Source organism: Sus scrofa, chromosome 12 (assembly GCF_054392235.1).
Source record: "Sus scrofa isolate SSC_HxYL_T2T_F1_AM1 chromosome 12, Sscrofa_HxYL_maternal_Yorkshire_Landrace_v2.0, whole genome shotgun sequence".
Classification (NCBI taxonomy): Eukaryota; Metazoa; Chordata; class Mammalia; order Artiodactyla; family Suidae; genus Sus; species Sus scrofa.
The window spans coordinates 51,808,762-51,828,727 of record NC_139394.1 but is presented as its reverse complement, the minus strand read 5'-3'; the positions used below and the strand labels follow the sequence as shown (position 1 = coordinate 51,828,727).

At 52.4% G+C, this 19,966-nt stretch overlaps 1 protein-coding gene and 1 long non-coding RNA gene across 40 annotated transcripts in view; both read right to left on the bottom strand.

Moving 5' to 3' along the window:
* Positions 1 to 2,318: 2,318 nt before the first annotated feature.
* LOC146398301 (uncharacterized) lies at positions 2,319 to 6,929 on the bottom strand. Its single transcript, XR_014821672.1, has 3 exons — positions 6,414 to 6,929; positions 3,571 to 3,703; positions 2,319 to 2,786 (listed from the first exon to the last, which is right to left on the bottom strand). It is a non-coding gene; the product is annotated as an uncharacterized LOC146398301 (long non-coding RNA).
* Positions 6,930 to 18,466: 11,537 nt separating this feature from the next.
* The window catches only part of RPH3AL (rabphilin 3A like (without C2 domains)), a 171,775-nt gene continuing 170,275 nt past the window's right edge, over positions 18,467 to 19,966 (bottom strand). For all 39 annotated transcript variants that reach the window (XR_014821590.1, XR_014821588.1, XR_014821589.1 and 36 more), the window contains one exon: positions 18,467 to 19,477. Coding sequence is in view for 36 of the 39 variants with exons in the window: in XM_084985596.1 (XP_084841722.1) it covers positions 18,902 to 19,477 (576 nt within the window). In the remaining 3 variants the exon portion in view is untranslated. The remainder of the gene's footprint in view (positions 19,478 to 19,966) is intronic.

Sequence of the window (19,966 nt, the reverse complement as noted above, 5' to 3'; positions counted from 1 at the left end):
ACCATAAAATTCAACCGTTTCAAGTGGACGATTTAATGGTTTCGAGTAAATTTACGGAGTTGTGCCACCATCAGCACCGTCTGATTTTAGAACATTTCTATCCCTCCCCCAAAGTCTAAATGCTTTCTTGCTTTCTTTTTCTCCAAATGCTTTTGCTTTTCTTTTTTTCCAATGGCTGCACCTGCAGCATGTGGATGTTTCCTGGCCAGAGATTGAATCTGAGCCACAGCTGCAACCTATGCCACAGCTGCGGTGACCCAGGATCCTCTAACCCATTGTGTGGGGTTGGGGATGGAACCTGTACCTCCACAGGGATTTGAGCTGCTGCAGTCAGGTTCTTAACCCACTGTGCCACAGAGGGGACTCCTAAATGCCTTTTGATACACTTTTTTTTTTTCTCCCTTTTAAGGCTGACATTGCAGCATATGGAGGTTCCCAGGCTAGGGGTTGAATCAGAGCTGCAGTTGCCAGCCTAGAACACAGCCACAGCAACACCAGATCCAAGCTGTGTCTGCGACTTACTCACAGCTCGTGGCAACACCAGATCCTTAATCCACTGAGCGAGGCCAGGGATCGAACCTGCATCCTCATGGATGCTAGTCGGTTTCATTTTCACTGAGCCAAAACGGGAACTCCTTTTGATACACATCTTAATAACTGCTCTCTATAAAACTCCTACTACGTGCCATGTGTTCTAAGAGTGTTACCTCTGTCACTCATTTAACCCTGGCTGTGCCTCTGGGAGTCCAGAGCAGGTGAGAAACTGCCCAAGGTCACTCTTCTAGAAACCAATGGAAGAGGCCATGAACCCAGTTGCCTGACCCCAGAGCCTACAGAACAATCCCGCTCTGAATCTGCGCTATGTCAGGCAAAGACTTTCATCCCACGGATGAGCCACTGGGGCTCAGAGGGGCCAAGGGATGCGCTCGGCACCCCTGGGGTGGGAACCAGCAGAGCGGGGACTCGGCCCAGGCCTGTGTGCCTCCCGTCCTCCGGCAAAAGAGAGGGAGAGCAGGGGGTGCCTGGGTGGAACGGGAGAGGCAGAGATGTCAGAACCGACGTCTAAATTCTTTTCTGCTCATGAGTGTACCTGCAAACACAATGACACACCTGCGCATGCTCAGAGTGGTGCATGCACACACCTGCCCACACTCACACCGAGGTGCACATGCCCAGCTACACACACGATCACCTGAACAGAGTCAGTATTCAGAGGTCCTCTGTGCTCAGAATGAAGGCAATGTCTGCGATTGTGTGTGTGTGTGTGTGTGTGTGTGTGGTGGGAGTCGGCGGGGGGTCCAACCTTGCCAGGTCCTTCACTGACCCCTCTGCTAGGGTCCAGGCCCTGGGAGATGCATGGGGCAGGGTCCTGCCTGCTGGGGGCTGGGTCTCTGTCCCCACAGCCCCCTCTCCGGCCCTGGGGCCTCTGAGGGCCTTTGCTAAATAAAGTCTCAGCTCCAGGGAACCAGGCTGCCTGTGATCTCTGGGGACTTCATGGAGCTGCTGGAGCCACAGGGCCAGCCCGGCTCCTGTGTTGCCAGGAGTCAAATCCACTGTGTCTCCGCTCACTGGCCTAGATGCTTCCTGTCCCCAAAGATCATTCCCGTCCCTGGACTCCTGTGACTCTCCCCAGACCTGCAAGGGGCGCGGGAGCCGCGTGCAGGAGGCGCGAGCAAACGCCGAGGGGCCACGTGCCGTGCGCCAGTCATGGGCCTCAACGCAGGTCTAGGAGGTGTGCGCGGCCACCACTGCCCTTTGGAACCCGAGGCGCAGGGGCCTCGGGCGGCTACCGAGAGGCGGGCCCTGGATGCCGTCCCGGCTGTGTGTCTGCTCCTCTCGGCCCCAGGAATACCTGGCCCCAGGCCATGCAACAGCACAGCAGCTGCCTTGAACCCCGATCCCAGGAGTTCTGGCTTCCAGACCCCAAGCCTCCGTCCTGGTTGCCGGTTTGTAAAAGGGGTCAGCTTTGTGATGAGGGTTCTACCCTGCGGCCGAATGGTGAAAACAGAGGACGATGTCATAACTTTTTCACAAAGTTCAAGTCCCTTAATACAAAAAAGATGGTGGAGTTCCCGCCATGGCGCAGCGGAAATGAATCCGACTAGGAACCATGAGGTTGTGGGTTCGATCCCTGGCCTCGCTCAGTGGGTTAAGGATCCGGCGTAGCCGTGAGCTGTGGTGTAGGTTGAAGATGCGGCTCTGATCTTGCGTGGCTGTGGCTGTGGTGTAGGCTGGCGGCAACAGCTCCGATTCGACCCCTAGCCTGGGAACCTCTGTACGCTGTGGGTGTGGCCCTAAAAAGACAAAAACAAACAAACAAACAAACAAAGATGGTCTCTTTATGGATTCTTTTTTCCTTTCTTTTCTGAAATGAGAGTGATCTCCTAGGACAGTTAGCATTTTATATTTTTACTTGGCAAGATAAAAATGTGAGCAGTGCTGCCTGCCAGCCCCCCAAACCTGGGGGGGGATTTATTTCTGGTTTATAGACCCCTGAAAGTTTGGGCCTCTTTGGGGGGACCCAGCACTGGCCTACCTCAGCCTGGAACTGGGATCCTGCTCCTGTATCTGTCCTCTCTGGTTCACATCTGTATTTGCCACAATCGTCTAGCCGAGGCAGTCCTATCCAGGATGTTTGAAATCTTTATGCTACCAGTCCAGACTCTGGATTGAGTTAACGACAAAATAGAGGACAATTTTTTTCTTCTTCTTTAGTCGTCAAGCTTCAAGGCAACTTCAACCTGGGAACTCAGCCAGTGTCTGGGAAGTGAAGGAATCAAAGGCCTCTGAACAGTAAAAAAAAAAAAAAAAAAAAAAAAAAATGTCTTTAGAGCAGAGCTCAGCTCTGAGTCCAAGCTTTGGCCTTGACGGAAATTCAGAACAATGGTTTGGTCCAGCTTGTTTATCTCCTTCCCACCAGGGAACACGGTGCCCTCAGGGGCCCTGGGCAGGAGGCTGGGAGGGCTGTCTGGGGCTGGTCTGTGGACCAGAGCCTTTAGGGGAAGGCAGCAGCCCAAGAGCCTGGGGCCGTTCAGAGCTGGGGAGCCAGAGGTTCCCTTATTTCACAGCACTCTGGGTGGTCAAAGTTTACCACTTACATGTTGATATGGAAGAAAAAGGTGTCCCTAATGCCGCTCAGAAAGATTTCCGTAAGGAGTTCCCATCAGGCCTCAGTGGTAGTGAAACTGACTAATCTCCATCCTTGGCCCCGCTCAGTGGGTTATGGATCTGGCGTTGCCATGAGCTGTGGTGTAGGTTGCAGATGTGGCTCAGATCTGGTGGTTGCGGTGGAGGCCGGCAGCTGCAGCTCTGATTTGACCCTTAGGCTGGGAACCTCCATATGCTACAGGTTTGGCTCTAAAATAAAAAAGAAAAAGAAAAAGAAGTTTTCCATAAAACTGTCTAAAAAGCAAGCATAAAACCAACCAAACAGGCAAGGGTGAATTTCAGTTGTACGGAAGCTGCAGAGAGAGTGGAGAAGACCATGGGGTGAGTCCCTGGGCGGGTGGGAGGTGGGGGCCAGACTGGTACCCCCAGAGTTAGCAGGGCTGTGCAGGGGCAGGAGCTTACCTGGGGGAGCTGCCTTCCGGCACAGGCCTGGTACCCCAGATGGTCCCGGGTCGTGGGTCCCATTGCAGTTCCGATCCTCCCCTGCTGGAGCTCACACCCCGAGCCCGGTAGCTATTCTGTCCCCGCAGTGATCCTGTGGAGTGGGCACAGCCAGAGAGAGCGGGCGAGTCAGGGCATTTACTGCTGTTATCATGAAACAGGCACCACTCAGAGGAGGTGCCATATTCATGTAATCCTCACTATCGCCAGCTCCGGGAGACTGAGTCTCAGAGAGGTTAAGGTACCTGCCTAAGGTCACACAGCCAGCAGGTGCCAGAGCTGAAAAGAGAACACGGTTTTGTTTGACTCCAGGGCCTGGGCCTTCTGCCCTTGACTCCCCAGACTCTTCAGCCAGCTGGTGGCAGGTCCTCCCGCCTGGGGCTTCCAGGGAGGGCACGCCTGCTTGGGGCCAGCTGTGCGCCCGGCCAGGGATGGACCTCACGCTCTCTCACCCCCAGGGCTGGGCTGATGGCAGCAAGCAGAATGCTTTCATTTCTCAGCTACTAGCTCTGACACCTCCAATTTCTACTGCGATCACAGTGTTTTCTGAGTCAAGCAGGGTATAAGGAAAATCGCTCTTCCCTGGAATAATTTATCATCTTGTTATTTCCATTAGCTGACTCTGTTGGAGCCTATTCCATGCTGAGCTGTTTGAATTCCCAGCTTGGAAATCCCTGGGCTGGGCGGGAAATACTGCTTTCTGTCCTAGGAGACGAGGAGGGGCTGCCCTCAGGTGGGGCAGGGGGCATGATGGGGAACACAGCGGGGAGGGGGCGCTGATTAAAGAACCAGGGCAGGAAGGAGGGGACATTTTTGTTTCTTCTGACTCCAGAGGAGGGTGTGTGGTGGAGTTCCAGAAGGTTCTGCTGGGCTGAAGGGTGGGGCTGGCAGAGGCCTGAAGGGACCCACAGCCAGGGGGCCCAAGGGAGGCAAAGCCACTGGCAGGAAGCGGGGCTGGACCAGGGCCTGGAGTAAAGCTGCTTGAGGATGCTGACCTCAGTTTTTGACAAGTTGAGCATCCTCAGGGGACCGTGCAGGTGAGCACACAGCTTAAGAGCAGGGGACTGGGGGACTTCCCATCGTGGCTCAGTGGTAATGAACCTGAATAGTATCCATGAGGTTGTGGGTTCGATCCCTGGCCTTGCTCAGTGGGTTTAGGATCTGGCATTGCCATGAACTGTGGTGTAGGTCACAGAGAGGCTCGGATCCAGTGTGGCTGTGGCTGTGGCAAAGGGCAGCAGCTGTAGCTCCAATTGGACCCCTTGCTTGGGAACCTCCGTGTGCCACTGGTACAGTCCTAAAAAGACCAAAAAAAAAAAAAAAAAAGAAAAAATTGGGCATTCCCATTGTGGCTCAGCGGGTTAGGAACCCAACTAATGTCCATGAGGATATGGGTTCAATCCCTGGCCTCACTCAGTGGGTTAAGGATCCAGTGTTGCCGTGAGCTGAGGTGTAGGCTACAGATGTGGCTTGGATCTGGCTTTGCTGTGGCTGTGGTGTAGGCCGGCAGCTGTAGCTATGATTTGACCCCTAGCCTGGGAACCTCCATATGCCACTGGTACAGTCCTAAAAAACAAACAAATAAACAAACAAAAACGCACACAAAAAAGAGCAGGGGACTAGGCTTCAAAGCCTTGCTCGGCTACTCGCTGGCTGTGGCTTATCCGCTTCCAGCCTCAGTTTCCTCATCAGCGAAGTGGGAGGAATACTCCTGCCTCCTGGTGTTGTGACTGAGGCAAAGGGTGAGGGGACCTAGTCTAGCATCCAGTGTGGCCCGTGCGACCAGGATGTTGGCTGTCTGGGGTGAGCAACCCTTCCCGGTGTGCCCAGGACGTTTCCCAGCTTTGGCACCAAAAGTCCTGCATTGTGGGAAATCCCTTATTTGTGGGGACACTGGGAGGGGTGGTCACCCCAGCTTCGGTTCCATGCTCCTCAGATCTGGGAGGGGAGCCTGCAAAGTCCACTGAGGTGTCCTGGGAAAGGCTGAGGTCTTTGCTGAGGTTTCTGCAAAGCCCTGGAGAGCTGCCTCTCTGGCTCAGGGGACCTGCTTTGGCTGAGCTGACTCCATGTTGGGGGGGTGAATATCGCTTCCATACCTGAGATTCCGAACCACAGAGACTCAGCTGTGCCGTTCGGCCCCTCTTCCCCCACGTCCACCTCCACAAGGTGTGTGCATGTGTGTGTGTGTGTGTGTGTGTGTGCGCAGGCAATGCCGTGGTGGTGGAGGGTAGGGTAGGAGCTGCTTACATCCCTCTGGCGCAAAGAGCATCACAGGGAACAAGACAGGCCAGTCCTCCGGACCCCCGTGGGATGTGTGGCCACGGAGGGGCAGGGGTGGCTTCTCTCAGGGACCGCCCGCCTCACCCCGTCTCTCTGGTGTCACGGTCTGACCTGTCTTCCTTCCTCTAAATTCCTATTCATTTCTGTCTCTTTTGTGGCCTTGGCCTCTGGTTAGACTGTGTTCTCTGGATCATCCACAATCAGCCTTGAAAAGTATTTTCCTAGGAGTTCCTGCTGTGGCTCAGTGGGTTAAGAACCCAACTAGTATCTATGAGGATGCAGGTTTGACCCCTGGCTTCCCGCACTGGGTTAAAGATCCCGCGTTGCCGTGGCTGTGGTGTAGGCCAGCAGCTGCTGCTTCGATTCGACCTCTAGCCTGGGAACCTCCATGTGCCGCGGGAGTGGCCCTAAAAAAGGAAAAAGAATTTTCCTAAACAAAGACAGTTCCTGCCCCAAGGGGACCTGCGAGGCCAACCATGCAGATGACAGCAGCTGCTTGCCTGTGGGAGGAACTTAGGACTTACCTGTTTAGACTGGGAAGGCCGGCAGAGCGGGAGAGGCCAGCTTTGGGGTCTGTTCCTGGTTGTGCAGGGCGCCCATCCCTGGCTCTTTCAGAGACCGTGAACCGGGGCTCGTGCAGCACTTGTCCTCCTGGTCTTCCTGCGCCTGAGCCCGGCTTAGCCCTCGGACCCGGCAGCTGACACCGATCCCAGGCCGGCTCTTATCCTGGAGCTTGGAGAAGAGACACTAGAAAGTCACCACCTTCGGGACCGACCTGGGGCACCACTGGTTCAACCTGTTATTTATTTATGTATTTTTAGAAATTCTTTTTTTTGCGGGGGGGGGGCACCTGAAGAAAATTCCCAGGTTAGGGGTCGAATCAGAGCTGCAGCCGCCGGCCTACGCCACAGCCACAGCAACGCCAGATTCGAGCTGTCTCCGTGACTCACACCACAGCTCAGGGCAACGCTGGATCCTTAACCCACTGAGGGGGGCCAGGGATCGAATCTGTGTCCTTATGGATGCTAGCTGGGCTCGTTAACAACTGAGCCACAACGTGAACTCCCATTCACTCATTTTTCCATCCATCTGTCCAACCTTCCATCCCTCCATCTTCTCCCTTCCTGTATCCCTCCCCCCTCCCTCCTCCCCCCCTCCCTCCCCCCCTCCTCCCCCCTCCCTCTCCCCCTCCTCCCCCCCTCCCTTCCCCCCTCCCCCTGAAGGAGCCGAGGGCAGGGTGGGGGGATGGACCCTAGGGAACTGGGCTCAGCTGCACCTTATCTTGAGGCAGAGCCCGGGGGCAGCATGTGCGCTGATGGGAGCAGGCCCTGCTCTGGGGGCAGGGCTGACCACCCCCAGCTTGAGGTCCTCTCTTCCCCAGGAAAGAGCCTGGGCAGAGAGGTGGAGGAGACGGCAGGCAGGCAGTCGGGAGGGAAGGCTTCACTTGTCAGCTGCTCAGCAGGTACAGTCAGATTTAAAATGTCCCCAAAGAGTGTCTGCTGAGAGGCAGGGGGTGAGCACGCTGAATTATTTCTCCGTAATTGGCACTGAGGAAGCTGCAGGCGTCCTGCGGTCTGCATCAAAGAGCTCAGAGCTCGGTCTGTCTCGGTGAGGCCGTGGGGGCAGCTTGTCTGGGTCTCCCAGGGTTCTTCCAGCTCCCACCCACCTCCCCCCACGAGCCCCCACCCCACCCGTCCTGATGGGGCCACCACGATCTTCCTTGCTTTCTGCACAGGGCAGCCTGGGGGGTGGGGCTGGGCGTGTACAGGTCAGAGCCCCTGCCATCTGAAGAGCCAGCTACTGGGGAAGGGACAGGGACGAGGAGACTGGAACACTGAGGCCCTTCTCTGCAGGGGACAGCCCAGCCAGGGGCCCTGCCGATGTCTGCCTGGCAGGGTCCTTCTCCCCAGATGGTCTGGGCAAGGCCAGTGCCAGGTTTTCCTTTAGTCTCATCCCTCCCGTGGGCAGAAGACCCTTTGCTGGCCCTTCAGATGAGCAGTTTGAACCAACTGGTCACACATATTTTGTAAACAATTGGATCTTCCTGTGTCTGTGTGCGCTAGTGTGAGTGAGTGTGTGCGTGTGGGCGTGTGTGCATACGTGTGCATATGGGGTCCAGCTCCCCTGGCAAGGGCCCCTCCAGTGCATTTGTGGTTTTGCCTGGGGCTCTCCTCCCACGGTGTGGCCCTCCACCTGCTCCCCTTATGCCGGAAGCTTCTTCTCCCCTGGAGGCAGAGTGCAGGCCTGGGGTGGCCTGGGGTGGAGGATCCAGACTGGTCAGTTTCCAGGGCTCTGGGCTTCCTTCCTGCTGTGGAACCAAATAGAGTGAACAGATCAAAGAGAGTCCTATGTTAGCAGTGGGGTGCGGGTGGGTTCCTCCTGCTCCCTAGAACTTCCCATCCCCCTGCTCCCACACCGGGCACCTCTGGGGAACACAAAGAGAAGACTCTCTATTTAGCCAGTTCTCCCATGGCATAGAAGGGTTGGCAGTGGGGCCAGGATGACAGGTGCCCCCGGGCTGTCCCGCAGCAGAGTTTGAGGAACTTCACTGCCAACCCTTGACTGTAGATCTGGCCACACTTACAGAATCTGCATCCAGAAAGAAGAGCCAGGCCAGCAAGGACCAGCTGCATAATTTGCAGGGCCCAATGCAATAAGAAAATGTGGGGCCCCCTGCTCAACATTATCAAGAATTTTGAGACAGTGACAGCAGAAACTGAAAATAAGCTTGGGGCCTTATGTGACTGCACAGATTGAGCGTGTGCTCGGGAGGCTGGCACCGAGGCCAGTGGGGTTCCAGCCATCGAGGGAACAGCCCTGGGTGACTGCTGTTCCCCATGCCATGAGCCACATGGTGCAGAGAGATGCAGGAGGACAGCATCCTGCTTTAGAAGGAAAGGCAGAGCCTCGTGCACTGTTGCCGGCAATGGAAAATGGGGCAACCTTGGTGAAAAACAGTGGTGATCCCTTAAAAAGTTAAATGTAGATCTACCACATAATCCAGCAATCCCACTTCTAGGACTATACTCAAAAGAATTAAAAGCAGGGTCTCAAACGGATACTTGCATATCATTGTCCCTAGCCGCATTACTCACAATGACCAAAAGGGGGAAATAATCTAAATGTCCACCAACGGAGGAATGCATAAACCATGTGATCTACCTACCCAGCGGAATATCATTCAGCCATAAAGTGGAATGAAATTCTGACACAGGTTATACAACATGGATGGACCTTGCAAACCCCAAGCTAAGTGAACGAAACTAGATACAAAAGAGCAAATACTGTATGATTCCAGGTATACGAGGTACCTAGGGTAGGCAAGTTTATAGAGACAGAAAGTAGGATGCTGGATGCCAGGGGTGGGGGTGGGAGGAATGGAGAGGTAGTGTTTAGTGGGGACAGAGTTGGCTCTGCAATGATGAAAAAGTTCTGGAGATGGTGGCCATGGCTGCCCAACAAGGGGAAGGTACTTAACGCCACAGGACCATACACGTAAAAATTGTCACCATGGTTAATTTACGCCATGTGTATTTTACAACAATTAAAAAAATAAAGAAAAAAGAGCCCAGAAGTAAACCCAGACAGCTATGGTCAATGAATCTTCGACAAAGGAGGCAAGAAAAAAATGGGGATAAAAGACAGTCTCTTTAGCCAGGGGTGCTGGGAAAACTGGACAGCTGCATGTAAATCAATGACATTAGAACACCCTCACTCCAAGCCCAAAAATAAACTCAAAATAGCTTAAAGACTTAAACATAAGGCATGATACCAAAAAACTCGTAGAAGAGAACACAGGCAAAACATTCTCTGACATAAACTGTACAAAACTGTATAAAACTGTATAAATGTTTTCTTAAGTCAGTTTCTCAAGGTGACAGAAATAAAAACAAAAATAAATAAATGGGGCCTAATCAAACTTAAAAGCTATTCGCACAGCAAAGGAAGCCATAAAAAACCCGAAAAGTCAACCTACAGAATGGAAGAAAATAGTTGCAAATGATGCAACTGACAAAGGCTTAATCTCCAAAATACACAAACAATATATACAACTCAACAGCAAAAAACTAAATGGTTCAGTCGAAAAATGGGCAGAAGATCTAAACATACATTTCTCCAAAGAAGACATAAGGATGGCCAGTGGGCATATGAAAAAATGCTCAACATCATGAATTATTAAAGAAATGCAAATCAAAACTACAATGAGGTACCAGCTCACATGGGTCAGAATGGCCATCATTAATAAGTCTACAGATAACAAATGCTGGAGAGGGTGTGGAGAAAAGGGAACCCTCCTTCACTGATGGCGGGAATGTAAATTGGTACAACCACTGTGGAGACCAGTATGGAGGTTCCTCAGAAAACTAAATATGATGATCCAGCAATTCGACTCCTGGGCAAATATCCAGACAAAACTTTGCTTGAAAAAGATACATGCGGAGTTCCCGTCGTGGCGCAGTGGTTAATGAATCCGACTAGGAACCATGAGGTTGCGGGTTCGGTCCCTGCTCTTGCTCAGTGGGTTAACGATCTGGCGTTGCCGTGAGCTGTGGTGTAGGTTGCAGACGCGGCTCGGATCCCGCGTTGCTGTGGCTTTGGCGTAGGCCGGTGGCTACAGCTCCGATTCAACCCCTAGCCTGGGAACCTCCATATGCCGTGGGAGCGGCCCAAAGAAATAGCAAAAAAAAAAAAAAACCCAAAAAAAACGATACATGCACCCCTATGTTCATTGCAGCATTATTCACAACAGCCAAGACATGGAAACAACCTCAATGTCCATCAACAGATGAATGGATTAAGAAGATGTGGTACAATACGCAATGGAATACTACTCAGCCATAAAATGAACAGAATAATGCCATTTGCATCAACATGGATGCAACTAGAGATTCTCATGCTAAGTGAAGTAAGTCAGAAAGAGATACCATGTGATATCAGCCATACGTGGAATCTAAAATATGGCACAAACAAACCTATCTACAAAACAGAAACAGACTTGCAGATGTGGAGAACAGACTTGTGGTTGCAAAGGGGGCCGGGGGAGGGAGTGGGATGGACGGGGAGTTTGGGTTAGTAGATGCAAACTATTCCATTTAGGATGGATAAGTAATGAGGTCCTGCTGTACAGCTCAGGGAACTATATCCAGTCTCTTGGGATAGACCGTGATGGAAGAGAATATTAAAAAAGAATGTATATATATGTATAACTGAGTCACTATGCTGTACGGCAGAAATTGGCACAATCAACTATAATTTAATACAGAAAGAAAGAAAGAAAGAAAGAAAGAGAAAGAGAGAAAGAGAGAAAGAAAGAGAGAAAGAAAAGAAAGAAAGAAAGAAAGAAAGAAAGAGAAAGAAAGAGAGAAAGAGAGAAAGGAAAGAAAGAAAGAAAGAACGAAAGAAGGAAAGAAAGAAAGAAAGAAAGAAAGAAAGAAAGAAAGAAAGAAAGAAAGAAAGAAAGAAAGAAAGAAAAGAAAAGAAAGAAAGGAAGCAGGAGTTCCTGTCATGGCTCAGGGGAAATGAATCTGACTAGTCTCCATGAGCACGTGGGTTTGATCCTTGGTCTCAGTCAGTGGTGAAGGATCCAGTGTTGTTGTGAGCTGTGGTGTAGTTTGCAGATGTGGCTCGGATCTGGCATCGCTGTGGCTGCGGTGTAGACCAGAAATTACAGCTCTAATTTGACCCCTAGCCTGGGAACCTCCATATACTGTGGGCACGGCCCTAAAAAGACAGAAAAAAAAAACAAAACCCCAAAACCCAAAAAGAAAAGAAATAAAAGAGTGGAGGTGGCTTATGGGAAGATAAGACAGTTGTGGGGGTGGTCAGTTGAGGGGGGGGGCTGTGGAATTGCAGCTCCTCGTCTTGGAGCTCAGGGGTCATGTTCAGGTGCGCCTCCCACAGCCCTGGGAGGAGTTGCGGGTCAGTCCAGAAACAGGCTCTGACTCCAAAGGTGCTGAGAGGCTGCCTGATTTTTCGTTTGTTTTTGTCTTTTTGCCATTTCTTGGGCTGCTGCCACAGCATATGGAGGTTCCCAGGCTAGGGGTTGAATCAGAGCTGTAGCCACCGGCCTATGCCACAGCCACAGCAATGCAGAATCCAAGCCGCGTCTGCAACCTACACCACAGCTCACCAGAACGCTGGATCCCTACTCTCTGAGCAAGGCCAGGGATCGAACCCGCAACCTCATGGTTCCTAGTCGGATTTGTTAACCACTGAGCCATGACGGGAACTCCAAGGCTTCCTGATTGATGGAAGCTCCTGGAAACCCTCTAAGCCAGAACCACCTGCCTATCATGGCCTGAAAAGACAGTCGCTTCACTGAACCTACCTGGGTGTGGGGTGAGGGAAGATTGATAAGAGCCTGGTGCGTTCTCAGCCTGCTGTCTGGGGCACCAGACAGTGTCCAACATGGGGACAGAATCTTTGCAGCATCTGAGCTTTATTCTCAGTCGTTACACTGGGGAGATACCCCTGTGGGACAGGGGACTGACTTTATCCTATTCATCTAGAAGTTTCCATCAGTGCCATCCTCTGCCTGCACCCAGATCCTTCTCTGCTTGGTGTCCTGGCTTGTTCTCACCAGTAAACCCCTGCCTCCTGTGCTGAGCATGGTCTTTGGCATCTGACCACCATATATATTCAATCCAGGCTCTCTTGACCTCTCTGGCCCTCAGTTTCCTCTTCTGTAAAATGGGAACATTAGAAGTATTGGCCACATAGGTGCGAGTGAGGATCCCTAAAGCTTGTAGCAGGTGCCTGACTCAACAGATGGTGGCCATGATGGCTATTACACAGCAAAATGCTTCTCTCTCCCTGGCCCTGGCTCAGTGGAATTGAGGGCTCTGTTTGTTGTCAGCAAACAAAGTGGTGTGAGGAGGCGGGGCAGCGAGGGAAGCAGGGAGGGCACTGCCTGGAGTCCTTGATGGGCCTCCTGCTGGGCAGCTCTGCTCTCTCCGCTGCTGCGCTGGGCAGACCACGCGGGCTGGAGACAGTTCACGGGGTGGAAGCAGAGATCTGCCTGAGAATTGCTGGAAATAGCAAGCTCCTGGGTGTCTTCCCACTTGGGAAAGATGCTGGTCCCCACCTTTGTGGATGGAAGTGACTCTTACCTGCTGGGCTGGTGGATGCTCTCTGCTCCAGGGCTAAGGAACAGTTGGGGGTGGCACCTCTGTCCGGGGGGTGGGGGGCGGGCGGATGCAGCAGGACTGGGTCCCAGGCTTGTGTCCTCGTCCAGTGGGGCCCTGCATTTTCTCTGCCAGCCCCGTCCTCATTACCTGCCCTCTGCTCCCCCGCCCGGGTGGGTGTAGAGCTGTCAGTCCAAGGAGACACAGGTAAACTGGTTCTACTAGATCCATGGGTCTCAAAGTTGGTCTCCCAGTGGGGAGCTTTGGCATCGCCTGGGAACTTAAAAATGCACATTCTTGGAGTTGCCGTTGTGGTGCAGCAGAAACAAATCTGACTTGGAACCATGAGGTTGTGGGTTCGGTCCCTGCCCTTGCTCAGTGGGTTAACGATCCGGCGTTGCCGTGAGCTTTGATGTAGGTTGCAGACGCGGCTGTGATCTGGCGTTGCAGTGGCTCTGGCATAGGCCGGCGGCTACAGCTCCAATTAGACCCCTAGCCTGGGAACCTCCATATGCCGAGGGTGCAGCCCTAAAAGGACTAAAGACAAAAGACTAAAAACAAAACAAAACAAAACAAAACAAAATGCACTTCTCAGCCCCACCCTGGACCTTGGAGTCAAAAGCTCTGTGGTGGGTCCAGTGACCTGTGTTTTAACCAGCTGCCCACTGGGAAGTTGCTGCGGCGGCTCAGCAGTAACGAACCCAACTAGTATCCATGAGGATGTGGGTTTGATCCCTGGCCCCATTCAGTGGGTTGAGTGTCCAGCACTGCCATCAGCTGCGGTGTAGGTCACAGATGTGGCTTGGCTCTGGCATTGCTGCGGCTGTGGTGTAGGTCGGCAGCTGCAGCTCTGAGGCGACCCCAAGCCTGGGAACGTCTCTATGTCACGGGTGTGGCCCTAAAAACAAAGCGGAAAAACGACAAGCCCACTGGGTGATTCAGACGCCACGGGTGTGTGCAGGCCATGTCTGTCATGGCCACTACCGAACCTCAGCCTCGACCGGCCCTTGGCCCCCGAGCAGCTGCCCACTTCATATTGGATGGATGAACCATTATTCTCCGTAGGGAAGAGCATGAACAATTGCCATGCCCCAGGCTCTCGGCAACCAATGTACTTACCTTCTTACGTCATCAAACCAGCTCCCAGGGCAAGCACCACATCTGCAGCGGGTGGGTGTCATGACTCATAGCAGGGCTCGGAGCTTTACTTGTGCCTTCAGGGTTTTAGTTTCAACAACGTTCCTGTGAAGGAAGCCTTACCCCCATTTCACAGAAGGGGAAGCAGAGACCGAGACGTACTTATCATTCCAGGTACTAAGTAGTGGAGCTGGGATTCGAAACTGCCTGTCCAAAGTTCGTAAGCTGTCCACCTGCGGCCTCTTTTAGGGACCACTTGGGTTACCTGGTACCGGGGGCAAATCGAGTCATTTCTGCACACCTCGATTTTTACAGATGACACACAACACCCTCCACCCCGGCCATGAGAGTCTCCGGTCCCAAAGTTAATATGTAAGTTGGGGGCCTGAGACTCAGAAAGCTTTTTTGTAAAGAAAGGATTTCTTGGAGTTCCCCGGTGGCCTAGTGGTTAAGGAGTTGGCATTGTCGCCATTGTGGCTCAGGTTCCGTACCTGGCCCCGGGAACTTCTGCAAGGCCTAGATGTAGTAAAAAAAGAAGAAGAAAGAAGAAGAGGAAGAAGAAGAAGGAGAAGGAGAAGGAGAAAGAATTTCTCGGTTTCCAGACAAGCACACATAGCTTGACCCCTGACAGCTCCCGTTCCTGGTGGGGGGAACTGGATCCCATCTCTACCCTAAAGCTGAGGGCTTCGGGGGTTAACACGTGATGAAGCTGCTTCAGGACCCCATCTCCCCTGTGCCACGTGTCTCTCAGAAGCACCTTGGGATTCACCCTGGAGGCTGCGGGGCCTGAGCCCCCCTCCTGGACTGGATCTGGTCCAGGCAGGGGGTTCTGGCAGGAGCTGGGTGTGGCGGCTTGTGCTACATCAGGTCTGAGGTGTTAAGGGGGTCTGGTCCCAGCGCAGAGCACCTGAGAGCCGGGAGGCAGAGGCACCAGCCCCTCACAGGCCGGATATTTGGATATAGGGGCCACTGGAGATGGGTTTTCTCATAACCTCCTTACCTGCCTTACCTGCTATGGCCTCAGGGCTTTCACCTCCACCCCACGGATTTGTCCTGTTTGATATGTATTTTTCCATTAAAGACGCCATTGTTAAAAAGGTAATGTGGGGAGTTCCTGTTGCGATTCAGCAGTAATGAACCTGACTAATATCCATGAGGATGCAGGTTCAATCCTTGGCCTCACTCAGGGGGTTAAGGATCCAGCACTGCCATGAGCTGCAGTGTGGGCTGTAGATGTGGCTCGGATCTGGGGTTGCTGTGGCTGTGGTGTAGGCCAGTAGCTCTAGCTCTGATTCGATCCCCTGGCCTGGGAACCTCCATATGCTGTGGGTATGGCCCTAAAAAGACCAAAAAAAAAAAAAAAAAAAAAAAAAAGAATATATGGGAATTAAAAAAAAACAACCCAAACCAAACCTCATTAATCTGAAAATATCTTCATCCCAACGCCACTGAAATTTGGGTAGATATGCATTCAGATGAGAAATCATTTCCTGCCAGAAATCAGGAGATACTGCTGCACTGTGTTCTGGCTTCAAAATCTGCTTAGAGAATTACAAAGTCATTTTAATCCCTGACCCTTGGCATGTGATCTCTTTTTAAAAATATTTCTCTCTTTGGAAGGGTGTAGGAATTTTTTTTCTCTTTAGGATTTTTAGCCTAGTGTCTTAAGATTTCATGAGAAGCCTTGCGATAGTTGCCTAAAATTTTAATTCTGAGAGATTTCAGACACATACAAATAATACAAATACAAGGAAATGCTATAAATATTACAAACCCATCTCTCCATCTCTGAGTTAACAAAACACCACCACCAGTAGTTGAAAGCCCTCCTTCTGCCTCTTCTTCTCAAGATGTATCTTGAAATCTGTTGTTTATCCTTCCTATGCATTTCTTTATTCTTCCACTGCATAAAATATATGTTAACATATAACATTTTTGCATGTTTAAAAATCTCTATATAGACAGTGTCATAATGTATTTATTTTTTCTGCCATCTGGTTCTTGGCTCAGCGTGGTTTGTGCGAGTCAGCGTGCTGATCGTGGCCTCTTTGACTGTATCACAACTGAAGGATCTCTCCTTCTAGTGATGGTATTTAGGTGGCAAACAATTTTTAGCTAATAAAAAGGCACTGCTCTAAATCTCCAGGGCATGTCTTCTGGTACCCACACAGAGAAGTTTCTAGAAGAAAGAAGGGGTCCTGGGTTCTGCCCGCACGTGGCATCCTCTGGGGAGCTTTATAAAATTCTGATGTCCAGGCTGGACCCCCAATTGATGTAACCAGCCTCTCTGGGGATACCTCTGGCGTGAGGGTCTCTAGAGCTGGTCAGGTGATTCCAATGAACTGCCCGTGCTGCCCTGCCACCGCCCTGGACCAGTGCCCCTCAGCGTGTGGTCTTCCAGCCAGCAGCCTCAGCATCGGGGAGCGCAACAGACACCTCCACGCTCAGCCCCTGGCTCAGACCTAGTGGGTGAGGCTCTGTTTCAGCCAGGTGGCAGGTGATGGGTGTTAATTCCACCGCAGCTGCAGGTCAGGTGCATTTTCATCTCCAGGTATTGCCGCTCGGCAGCTCATGATGGTGGCGGCCACCCGTCTTCTCGGCTGTGGTTTTTTTGTCACTACGCCCAGCACTTGGTGGGTTCCTTCTCTGTGGACGTTCCTTTCCTTTCGTTCTAGAAGCTATTCTTGTGTCATTTCTTCGGCCATTTTCTCTCCTCTGTTTTCTGCTTCTCAGTTTGAAATTCTCTTAGCTGGAGGTTGGGTTTTTGGCCGGGATCTCATCTTTTGTTGTCCAATGCTCTTGACTTTTTCTTCCTATGTCGACTTGGGTTTTGATGGTTTACCTTCTGGGAGACTTTCTCACCTTTTCCCATCCCTTTTGCATTTTGAAATTTCTGCTCGTATAGATTTGTAAAAATTTTCAAGAGCTTTAACACTGCCTTTTAGAAAAATAACATTCTTTTCCTGTTTCCTGGGCAAACATCTTCAGAGGGTTGTTCTCTGACCCCTTTCTCCTGTCTCTGAGGGTCCCTGTATCTTTCGCTGTTGGTTTCAGTCAACTGCTGGTGCCACTATGAGTGCAACTCAGCAAAGCTACCAAGGGGCTCTGCACACGCGGGCAGGGCTTGGGAATGGGGGGGCCTCACTGTGCCGACCGGGCAGGGACCAGGAAATTGCCACATTTGGGATCTGTCCGTCTCTTTTCTTTACTCAATTTCCCAGAGAGAAATTCAATGATGTCCTGCCTGGGGGGTGGCTGGATGGGGCACAGGCCCAGCAGAGGAAGGCCGAGGGTCTCCCCATTAGTCATCGCCTGTGCGAGGGGGTTCCCAGTCCAGAATCCTTCTAGTTCAGCCTGGGCCGGCTTCAAACCTGTCTTCTGCCAGGGCCAGAGAAGGGCAGGCATGGGCCATCTGGGCTGGGAGAAGAGACCTGGGGTCTAACCGCTTCTTCCAACTGATACAATTTTCACACCCATCCTGAACTTCCGCTTTGAGGAGGATACCCGTTCCCTCCCGGTTCTGAGCTTTTGGGGGATTCTGCAGGGCAAATAAATGGGCTTGTTAACCATCGGTTTTCTTTCTTGTAGACATTTTGGGGAGTGGGAGAAGCTGGTCCTAAATAAATTATACTCTTCTGGGAGTTCCCATTGTGGCTCAGTGAGTTAAGAACCCAGCTAGTATCCATGAGGTTGTGGGTTCGATCCCTGGCCTTGCTCAGTGGGTTAAGGATCTGGTGTTGCTGTGAGCTGTGGCGTAGGTCACAGATGCAGCTCTGATTTGATCTGGGAACTTCCATATGTTGTGGGTGTGGCCCTAAAACAAAACAAAACAAAACAAAACTCCAAGTTAATGATCTTCTACCTTCCAAAGTCTCTGGACCTCTCTTACCTGCTGCTGTCTCTTCTCGTATTCTTCTTGCCTTTGAAGTTCGCCACTTTTTCGCTCCTTTATGTCACGTTGGTGGGTTTGGGGAGGCAGAGGAAATCCAAATGCATTCAGTCCACCAGGTTTAACCAGAAGTCCTTGTCCGTTTCACACACATTTTTACATATATATGTATAAGCTCATAGAACTCATTTTGCTTATCTGTGCGTATACCTAACGTTTAATGTTGCCGTCAATGGCCTTGTTTTTCCCATTCGCCCTGAGGTCCGTGAGCCCCTATAACATGCAGAGACCAGCTCCTTCCTCTTCCTTCAGCCCAGCAAGCGTTCCCGGCATCAACGTACCACGTCTCTTTCCATGCATTTCTCTCCTGCTGCATCTCAGAGACACAAGGGATGGCGGCCTTTTGATCAACACACTGGCTCGAATGCAAATTCTAATATTGTTTTTATTCTGAAGCATAACTCGTCACAGGGAAACAGTGAGGACTTTTTTTTTTTTTTTTTTTGAAACAGTCTGCCAGTGATGAGGGCTAAAGCGCTAACCGTGGGGGCTCGAGAGCCTGGAGAGGAAGGCCCTTCAAGGACCAGATATGGGGTGGGCAGGATGGCTGGGAGGGTGTGCCCCCCCCCCCACACATGTGCTCTCTCCTCAGGGAAGGGTTTTCCAGACACATCTGCCTGCCCTTTGAATGAAATATTTCTGCCAACCCGAGCCCCAGCGGGGGCCTCAGCGGAAGGCCGCTGGCAGTGAGGGAAATCAGTGCTCACCAGAGCCTTCCTGCCTCCACCAGGCCTGGGGGAGAGGCTGAGCAGAAGCTGGGAGGCCAAGGGGGGCTTCCAGGAAACCCAGCAGAGAGCCAGCTTCAGCAGCAGCTCCTGGGCTGCCGGAGGCGGCGGCTCCCCCACAGGAAGGGGGCGTCTCTCACCCCACCTGCTTGGGGGTGAAGGGTCTGCGTGCAGGGCAGGATTTCTCCTTGCATGATCACAAAGGCTGAAATTGCAGTGCATGTGGGGAGGCCCCTCGGGCGGGGGGAGGGGGGGTCTGAAGGCTCTTCCAGTCCAAGGCAGCCAACTTTAAATGAACCTGGGGTAGATGCAGTGGTGGTGGTGGGGGGGGGCAATAAATTAAGGTCAGGCTGAGTGAGCGGCTGGGTAGGGTGCAGCCGGGTAGGGGGTGCAGAAAGGCACTGGGTGGGGGGAAGCGGATTCAGCCCCCCCGCCGAACACTGGTTTGTTGCATCAGAGGTCACGTCCGACAGGGCTGGCGGCTGAGGCCCCAGGACTGGGGCAGGAAGGGTCCAGCTCCAGCTTTTTTCCCTCTCTTGAGTTCTTCCACTGGAGAGTCCACCCTGCGCACCAAGCCCATCTCTGCCTGGCAGGTGGAGGGGACTGTCGGAGGCCACATCAGCAGCGGGGACTCGCCCAGGTGTGCCTTTTGCCTTTGGGAGGAGAGAGAAAAAAAGGCCACTAGAGAGTGAGCAGGGACAGAGTCCCTCCCAGGGACTGAACTTTGGGAGTGAAATGCAGGAACGGCAGACTTCTTGCTGGAACCGGCCACACCTGAAGCAGCTTCTCCATCTGGAACTGAGCGGGGCTGAGGCCTGGGCAGAGGGTGCCTGCTGTATCACTCTGGGCAAGTCACCTACTCCCTGTGCTTCAGTGTGGCCATCAACACCCAAGCAGGTGATCGCCGGACGCCAGAAGGAGCAAAGCGACATGGGGACACAAACATTCCTCTAGGCCAGTCCTTTCCGAGTAACAACTTAAGCCCTGGGAGCCTGTCCATGCACTGCCTGTGCTCAGCCTTCCTCGCTGACTACTGGACATTGGCTGAAGACCTACCCAGGCAGGCACTCCGCGTAGACTTCGGAGGTTCAGGGGCAGGCTGGGCTCCGTGCTGCTGCCTCCAGGGGTCCCTAATTCTCCGT